Source organism: Rhagoletis pomonella, unplaced genomic scaffold (genome assembly GCF_013731165.1).
Source record: "Rhagoletis pomonella isolate Grant_MI unplaced genomic scaffold, Rhpom_1.0 Rhpom_scaffold_00005, whole genome shotgun sequence".
NCBI classification, from domain to species: domain Eukaryota; kingdom Metazoa; phylum Arthropoda; class Insecta; order Diptera; family Tephritidae; genus Rhagoletis; species Rhagoletis pomonella.
In genome coordinates, this window is record NW_023458559.1 from 43,134,776 (window position 1) to 43,142,944 (window position 8,169).

Consider the following 8,169-nt stretch of genomic DNA (forward strand, 5'->3'; position numbering starts at 1 on the left):
GATAAAAGCAAATTAGAAATAGAATTTGAGGTTAGCTAAGTTTGAGCTAAGCACTGTTTTTGGTTTCTATTTGCATCTTTTGTTTATATTAATATTATTTTTTTTTTATAGAAACTTCTTGCCATAACTGATGAAGCGGCAAAATCTTCGGCCGTGGGCAGCAATGAGGAAAATATGTCGAAGAATCGTAACGAATCAGTCATACCTTACGACCGCAATCGAGTAAGTATTTTTATGTATGTATGCATATTTACATTTTAAGCTAAAAAAAAATTAGTGTGTAAAATAGAGTTTTACGCTAGTATTAACAGCTGTAAACGAACAGTTTTATGCTATCTTAAAGCTACAGAACTATGTTAAATTGAATAGAACGAATACCCTAAAGTAGCAGCGAAGCGACATCGATAGAGATATACATAATATCGAGGAATATACCGATAACGTTTATTCGTTTGATTTTAAAATATAAAATAAAAGCATGTATATCCTCAATTTCAGGTTATACTAACACCCATACCGATGAAAGAGAACTCCACCTACATAAACGCCTCGTTTATCGAGGGTTATGATAATTCAGAAGCATTCATAATTACACAGGATCCCTTGGAAAATACAATTGGTGATTTTTGGCGCATGATATCTGAACAAAGTATAACCACACTTGTGATGATATCCGAGGTAAGCAAATTTTATTATCCTTCGATCAATTCTCGCTAGCTTATAGTGAAAAGTTGCTAAGTCCATTTTAAAAAATTCTACAGAATAGGAAAAGTACTTCTTATAGCATTTTCTTCATATATTATGGAAGACATTGAATGCAACATTTTTCTCGTGTAAAGTAAATCAAAACTCTATACGAATCAGATGTATTCGATGTTAATAAAAAAATTTCGTACTATTTTGGCCTTATCAAATTATCTGTTTCTCTTTTGGACTTGCCTTTCATTGATATTAATTGGCAAAAAAAATAAAACATGTACCTTAATCCTTTTGACGAAGCATTTTTAATCTTGCTGCCTACATCAAAATATAAGGTTTCACAAAAGGTACTTTTCACTCTAGGGTAGCGAGAAACAAGTATATACGTACATGGGTAAATAATTCAAAACAATTTTGCATCATGGCGCTTTTACAGATTGGTGATGGACCCAGAAAATGTCCACGCTATTGGGCAGATGATGAGATTCAATACGATCATATACTTGTAAAATATATGCAAAGTGAAAGCTGTCCATACTATACGCGTCGCGAATTCAACGTAACAAATTGTAAAATTGATGATACAATAAAAGTGACACAATTTCAATATAACGGCTGGCCGACTGTCGATGGTGAGGTGCCAGAAGTTTGCCGTGGTATTATAGAACTCGTCGATCAGGCGTTAAATCATCATAACAGAGATAAAAGTATTGGTTGTAAATCACCCCTGACTGTGCATTGCAGGTAATTTAGGCGCATAAATAACGTTTTTTTTTTTTTTTCAATGAAAGAAAAAATACCTATGTGTTGTATTATTTGTAGTTTGGGCACCGATAGGAGCTCAATATTTGTGACCATGTGCATATTGGTGCAGCAGTTGAGAACCGAAAAGAGCATTGATATTTGTTCAACGGCTAGAAAGATACGATCTCAGCGGCCAAGGCTATTAAATTCATTTGTAAGTGTAAAAGTAAAAAATTGCCAAGCTATTAACGCTGTAATAATTTATGTAAATTTTTCGTTAATATTTGCAGGCACAATACGAGTTCCTACATCGTGCCATAGCCAACTACGCTGACTTGCACAAACTGTCGACAGAAACTGCGTCTTCTGAGTGTTAATAATTAAGCTATTAAAAAGTGAATAATTTATAAGTATACATCACACACTTACACATACTGATTAGTCATAAACATTTAAAGTAAAACATATAAATATATATAATACATATATATGTATATCTAAGCACAAAAAAAGTATTTGTAATGCATAGAAATCATATTCATTTATTGTGTAAAACTTCGCGAACCCAACCACAACAAGAACAAAAAAAAAACAACAAATAACTCTTAATGTTTAAAAATTTACTTATGTATAAGTTTTTTCTACCTAAGTTTATTTAGCAGACTACCAAAGGACAGCCCGTAAATAAAAAAATATTTTAGATAAAACCAAAATGTGCTGGAACTTTTGAAGTATTGCGATTGAATGGGGAATCGAAGTTATCAACGATTAGGGGGATTACCAGCTCGTGCTTGCGGGTATTGAAAATTTGAAAAATACCTATAAAGCAAAATATATATTTTTTTAAGCATCGCCCGTCTGATGGGAAGAGAGGAGAAATGCCGCTGATGGGACAGGAATTCGTGTCGCTCAGGCAACTTTCGACCCACCGTGAAATGATTTAAGCGCGGCTTATGAAGATTTGTTTTAAAAGCTAACCATTTGTGAACAAGGCCCATTATTGGACTTTAATCTTTATGAGGACTTTCAGAAATCAATGCAATACATTCATTAGAACCCGGCGTCCTTAACACTGCAATCATCAGAAATTGACCAACTCAATGATTTTGTAGCCGTAGAGCTTTATTCCAAAACCTTCCTGCTTTCTTGTGCTTACGAGGAAAAAACGCATTACTATTAACTCTTATTTATTGAGGATCGAAATTATTATATTGTTTTCATATACATAATTCTAATTTGTGTTTAATTTACTTATTGAAAATTAAGTTCAAAACATGATTGTAGGCATAACCTACACTGGAGCTACTGAATACTCAGCCGGAAATTTGAAGATGTGTGAGCCAAGTGATTTGATAGTAGGCAACAAGCCGGCATTCGGTATAATATTCCATGATAAATATAATGAAACATTTTTATTGTTCCTGTGGAATCAAAAGAAATTAAAAAATATGTATGTACAATAAAATTGCTAAGCAAATAACTCACTTCAATCCATTGCCATCATCCCAGAAGTAATATTTAGTATTCATATTCTTAAAATCAAGGGCCGAATTTTCGCCACGCAAAATTATCTTATCCCACAGCACAACTTGATTTAGTACATTGTCCTGTGTCTTATATTCCGCGGTCAAGTAAAGGAACAATTGTTTTACATTCCAATTGAAAAGGCTGGTGAGGTTCGTTTCCAAATCGAAGGTGAGAAAGCCCAAGTCATGTTTCTCACGCGAGGCGCCGTAGTCGGGCACGTTTTTACTGATACACAATGATAAATTTTGGAATAATGAATAGGTATACAAAAATTGGTCCTGCCTTCAAATATGCAGGTATACATAGTACTTACACCAACACTTTTACGGTGTTTACGTGTGCAGTTGTCCTGCTATCTAGGAATACAGTTGAAAGAAAGCAGCAAAACGTTAAGCAGGCCAATACGCTTAACGAGTAAGCAACTGTTGCATTGCCCCGCGTTAGTACGGTATGCATATTTATTTGTTTTTTGTAAATAGCAAAGAAATTAATTTAACTAACTACACGTATACCATTGACACGTAGAAAATAGCCGCCGATTGTCAAATAGCAGGGATATGTAATGTACGAAATTATTAAATGGATTCAGTACAGTACAGGGTGCTCCAAAAGATAGCACGTAAATTGTTTGCAAATAAAAAGTTTTGGATGGATTTTTGGGGCTGTTTACTACAATTTAAATAAACAAAAAGAGATTAAATAGTTAACAAATCTTGTGGGGAATTGTTTTTAATTACTAAATTTTACTGCAAAAATTTATTTAATAAATACTCTAATTATATATTCTATTACTTTAACGCACGTATTATTTGCAAATAACAATTTTCAAAACGGTAAAATTTGCCGTATAAACGCTGAGTTAATTTTTTATTTGCAAATAACTAAATCACGAAAATAAGTATTGCACAATTGTACTATTTGCAAATAAGCGCAGGACGCCGCCATTCTTAGGTTTATTTTCTTTTTCGATGGTCATCTTATTGCCTTTTTATAATCAAGACGTTGCCATTTTTAACTTTATTTTCTATTTCGATGGTCATATTATTGCCTATTTATAGTCAGGCGATATTAAAAAAGAATTTTTCACCATCGAATAAACAGTGAGTTAGGTATTTGCAAATAATTTTTATTTGCAAATAGCTTACGTTTAAAAGTAGTATATAAGTGGACAGAGTGTTACTGTTCCACTGATCCCATATTTTCTTCTGAGCCATGCTGTACCCAGCAAGTAATTAATTTTTTAGCCAGCTTGTTGAACGTAAACATTTGTGGGCGTATTAAAATAAAGTGTTTGTCGCATATTATTTATAATGAAACCAATTGTTGTGTTGACGTCTAGCGGAGAAGAGAAGCCACAAAATATAATCAAAGGTATGTATGTAAAGTAAACGTGATCAAATATGCCGCTTTTTCACAATAATTGGTTCAAAGTTAAACGATCGATCCCATCAAAGGTCGATTCATCATAGGGTAAAAGTGCACTTCAGCGGAACCAGGCGTCCAACTCCTTTTTGCGTAGGCGATTATAACCCTTACTACGTAGAATTCTCCTTTCTGTGTGACCTAACTGGGGCTACCGCCTCACTGATGTAACCTTGGGGAAAGGATGAGGTAACTAGAATTCCCTTTCTGTGTGGTAAACCTGGGGCTGCCTCCCCAGTGATGTCTACTTTGGTTACTGGGTGTTTTATAAAAATGTCTTGTATATAAAAATGTATTGTGCAAATGAATATTTAACATTTTTAAAGCGAATAAACGCAAATGAAAATTGTGATTTTTGGCAATTTTTCTAAGGGGTCCCTCGGGAACCATAGGGGACCTAGGTGGTCATTTTTGTCAATGGCGGTTCATTCCCTCTCCAAAAAGTTGGGTTAGAGGTACCACGCCCACTTACCTTTCGCCCACCGCCCCTTTAACGAACGGCCATAAAGGAAAGCCAACCCGGGAAAAGTGCAAAGTGCAAGTGTTTTTTGCGAATAACTCTTAAATTAATTAAACATCTTAATTTCTCCCCCCCCCCTCCCCCACCGTTAAAACACGTCGTTTGATACCACTCGATTTGTTCCGCCCATTTTGACCTGGTTCCCGTAAAGTGCACTACTACCCATCATAGTCCCAAATATCCGCCCCAATACTTGGTGCCAAGCTGCTCCACCAGCATTTATACATAAAATATTCGATGTTGTTGTTGTTGTTGTAACAGCATACAAATTCCCCATGTTGCTATAGGGACAGTCCTTGGGGAAATGTAAATCCGGGTCGTTCCGGTTACGTCGACCCGACTGTCGATGAAAATAGGTGACTTATAATTAGCTTTTTACTATTATAGGTATCCTTACCACGATTGGAAATCCCACAGAAAACACCGAGTCTATTACTATTGGTTCATCCACATATTTAACTTATTTATGTGATCTTAAAACCAAGTATTATGAAAATACCATCGCTTTGTTGCCCTATGAAGGCAATATCTGTGAACTACCCGAAGATGTTTTGAAGGCTACAGAGATGCTAATGTTCTACTTCGATCCGGACAATGTAAATCTCTATACTACCAGTTGCGGTTAACAAATTACTCATTTAATTCCTATATTTTTAGAAATCATTTAAGCAAAAACTGCCTGACCTTTGCAAACTTGTAACCAATAATGACATCGAATTGGGCTTATTGTTGACTAGCAAACTCTTTGATGATGCAAAACAAGGGCTGACTTATGAAAGCGTAAAAGAATGCTGTAAATTCCAGTTTGATGTAATAGAGCTCAGCAATGATGAGGCTGCTGAAGAAGCCGGAGGATATGAAGAAATCGTCGAGGCATTAAAAAATAATATTTGGTCTAATGTTAAAGTACCGGGTAAGCGATTTCTCTAATAATACATATAACTTCCTTTAGTAATTTGTAATTCGTAAAAAAACTTGGGAAGGTGGCAACACAGATGGGCAAGAAGGCGATATGGAAGAGCAGTTGGAAAGCTTCGAAAATTTGCTATCGAGCATTCAAAACTTTAAACGTATATCGAATGGCATGGAACGAGATCAAATGCTCGATGAAGCAGAAAAATTAGCTGAACTTTTTATTAAAATGATGAATGAAGATTAAATGTGATAAATTTTTGAGGATTTTAAGTTAAACAAGAATATGTATGTAATAGTATGTAGTAGATTAAAAATCAATAGCCAACGATCGTTTCTGAAGTGTTAAAGGAATTTATACATACATAATTCAACAGAAATATGAATTTCTCGTATTCAACCTCAATATATGTACATATGTCCTATAAGTGGCAACCAGTCATTCTCTATAAAACGATATACATATGTACATACATATGTGCCGATCCGGTGTATTTTTATTTGGCACCTAGATCGCTTGTTCGTTTTAGGCAATAACAAAAATTTTGCCAATCGGCTCTAATACAAAGGCATTCTTAAACTTTTCAACATAATACAAAAATGCATATATGTATATATTTATGTTTTCATATCATTTTATTGATAAAATTTATGCTGGTAAAAGATCAAAGTCATCGCTGACATGTACTATAGGTACATGATTCTTATCAATTGCAGTTTCACATTTGTAATCCCATAACTTATGTTTCTTCTGTTCGATATCCCAATTCATCATCTGTACGGCATGCAGGCTTTCAGCTTCATTATGGTGGCGCAAAACCATAGCTTCCTAAAAATATATTACACTTCATAAAAAATACACATGATCGGGTTAAGCAAGCGCATACCTTTATTTTATCCCATTTATCGTCGACATCCTGCAACCAGCTTAATAGTTGCCGCCCATTGAAACGATATCGCGCATTTTTATCCTTTTCTTCCTGCTCAGATGTCGGTATATTATAGACTTCTTGATCTTTAAGTAGCGTGCATACTGAATATGGTACGGGTTGACATGAAATATTACGCGCAGCCTTCGAGTGAACTCGTATCATTTCCTGTTCAACATTCAAGCACAATTTTTCGCGTTCTACTATATGACGCTGTAGCAATTCATTGCGCTCTTGTTCTTGGATACTAAAAATTTCTTGCATTTTTGCCGGTATCGTACCTGGCGTTACAGTTTCAACCTTCTTCTCGTTACTCGCAAGTAGATAGGTTTTCTTGTTTAGTAAATATTCATTATAACCTTGCGGTGGTCTCGGTTTAATGGGATAAATGTTTCGCCACTTTTTCTCAATCTGCCTACGTATATTAAGATACATTTGGAAACAATTTGTAAATGGAAAATCATGTGAATGTGTTTCTGAAATGGTCGAAGATGCTTCTGTATTTGAATTATGATTGCCATTATTTTTGTTATTGTGATTATCATCGTGTTTTGAGCGTATTTTACGCTTACGTGGATGCAATTCGACGCTATGCGAATGTACATCCTTCGATGAAGAGGTCGATGACGTGGAGGGACTTGGCAAATTAACGATATTCTCATTTTCATATGTTTGGTTCTGTTGTATCGGACTTGCGCTGACGTTTGTAAACGAAAGCTTGTTTTCTGTATTACCTTCGTTAGCATTCGATGATGCTGGCGATGGTGAGCTGCTCTGCATTTGTGGTGAAGAATTATTGGAACTACGCTCAGCGCTGGTAATGCCACTCCGATGTGAGCTGCGAAGCACACGATGTAGATTTTTTTCCTCATTTAACAATTTCATATTCTTTTCATCCATAACAGTGCACATGTTGTTAATTTTAATGGGACTCTCATTTGGACTGCTGCATTGGGCTTCACGTTCGCTGGAATCATTTGTGTTTGAACTCACTACATAGGGTAGGGCAGCATTGCGAGATGTATTAATTTTTCCCGTGCGCGATACATTTCCATCTGTATCTATAGAACAGTTCTGTTGTGGAATGACAATTTTCAAAGGTGGTACTTTCAAACCGCCACTATATAAAGAGTCTGACATTTTGAATTCCTCATCCTCAGTATCGCCCTCAAATTGTTTTGCGAATCCAGTTTTTGTTAAGTCAGACTGCTCTTTTTCTGTTGAATTCGAGTTTTTACTAGGATTCGGTGAACCCTTAGCCGCCGTCGTTTGCTTGATTGCCTTCTCAGTGCGGCCGGGTAGACGTGCAGCTGAAGTGGATTTAGAATCTTTGCCAGCATCTACTTCCTTTCGTTTTTTCTTCTTGACATCATCACAATCATCAAATTCGTCTTCATCGACGTCTGAGAAATTCCT

General features: G+C 35.5%; 4 protein-coding genes across 4 annotated transcripts in view; 2 read left to right on the forward strand and 2 right to left on the reverse strand.

Moving 5' to 3' along the window:
- The first annotated feature begins 6 nt into the window (after window positions 1–6).
- On the forward strand, window positions 7–1,900 carry LOC118738986 (tyrosine-protein phosphatase 69D-like). Its single transcript, XM_036470059.1, has 6 exons — window positions 7–30; window positions 112–222; window positions 499–678; window positions 1,136–1,443; window positions 1,522–1,657; window positions 1,734–1,900. Exons 2-6 carry the CDS (start codon window positions 175–177, stop codon window positions 1,818–1,820), a joined length of 759 nt encoding a protein of 252 aa, XP_036325952.1. The 5' UTR covers window positions 7–30; window positions 112–174; the 3' UTR covers window positions 1,821–1,900.
- Window positions 1,901–2,613: 713 nt separating this feature from the next.
- LOC118738987 (signal peptidase complex subunit 3) lies at window positions 2,614–3,539 on the reverse strand. The gene is made up of 3 exons (XM_036470060.1): window positions 3,284–3,539; window positions 2,929–3,195; window positions 2,614–2,864 (listed from the first exon to the last, which is right to left on the reverse strand). The coding sequence occupies exons 1-3, from the start codon at window positions 3,424–3,426 to the stop codon at window positions 2,735–2,737; spliced, it is 540 nt and encodes a 179-aa protein (XP_036325953.1). The 5' UTR covers window positions 3,427–3,539; the 3' UTR covers window positions 2,614–2,734.
- A 635-nt stretch (window positions 3,540–4,174) lies between these two features.
- LOC118738988 lies at window positions 4,175–6,299 on the forward strand. Its single transcript, XM_036470061.1, has 4 exons — window positions 4,175–4,341; window positions 5,300–5,508; window positions 5,570–5,825; window positions 5,896–6,299. Exons 1-4 carry the CDS (start codon window positions 4,281–4,283, stop codon window positions 6,069–6,071), a joined length of 702 nt encoding a protein of 233 aa, XP_036325954.1. The 5' UTR covers window positions 4,175–4,280; the 3' UTR covers window positions 6,072–6,299.
- A 132-nt stretch (window positions 6,300–6,431) lies between these two features.
- LOC118740118 (ankyrin repeat domain-containing protein 12-like) overlaps window positions 6,432–8,169 on the reverse strand; it is a 2,101-nt gene continuing 363 nt past the window's right edge. Inside the window, exons 2-3 of the mRNA XM_036471611.1 lie at window positions 6,712–8,167; window positions 6,432–6,653 (exon numbers count right to left, since the gene is read on the reverse strand). Coding sequence (XP_036327504.1) covers window positions 6,474–6,653; window positions 6,712–8,167 — 1,636 coding nt within the window. The 3' untranslated portion in view covers window positions 6,432–6,473. The remainder of the gene's footprint in view (window positions 6,654–6,711; window positions 8,168–8,169) is intronic.

What these genes read in the sequence shown, in the direction of transcription:
- LOC118738986 (XM_036470059.1), top strand. Translation starts at nt 175, where the DNA reads ATGTCGAAGAATCGTAACGAATCAGTCATACCTTACGACCGCAATCGA. An exon ending in CACTTGTGATGATATCCGAG is followed by an intron (nt 679 to 1,135) that starts GTAAGCAAATTT and finishes GCGCTTTTACAG; the next exon opens with ATTGGTGATGGACCCAGAAA. An exon ending in CCCCTGACTGTGCATTGCAG is followed by an intron (nt 1,444 to 1,521) that starts GTAATTTAGGCG and finishes TATTATTTGTAG; the next exon opens with TTTGGGCACCGATAGGAGCT.
- LOC118738987 (XM_036470060.1), bottom strand. Translation starts at nt 3,426, where the DNA reads ATGCATACCGTACTAACGCGGGGCAATGCAACAGTTGCTTACTCGTTA. An exon ending in AACACCGTAAAAGTGTTGGT is followed by an intron (nt 3,196 to 3,283) that starts GTAAGTACTATG and finishes ATTGTGTATCAG; the next exon opens with TAAAAACGTGCCCGACTACG. An exon ending in GATGATGGCAATGGATTGAA is followed by an intron (nt 2,865 to 2,928) that starts GTGAGTTATTTG and finishes TTGATTCCACAG; the next exon opens with GAACAATAAAAATGTTTCAT.
- LOC118738988 (XM_036470061.1), top strand. Translation starts at nt 4,281, where the DNA reads ATGAAACCAATTGTTGTGTTGACGTCTAGCGGAGAAGAGAAGCCACAA. An exon ending in GCCACAAAATATAATCAAAG is followed by an intron (nt 4,342 to 5,299) that starts GTATGTATGTAA and finishes TTACTATTATAG; the next exon opens with GTATCCTTACCACGATTGGA. An exon ending in GTCTAATGTTAAAGTACCGG is followed by an intron (nt 5,826 to 5,895) that starts GTAAGCGATTTC and finishes AAACTTGGGAAG; the next exon opens with GTGGCAACACAGATGGGCAA.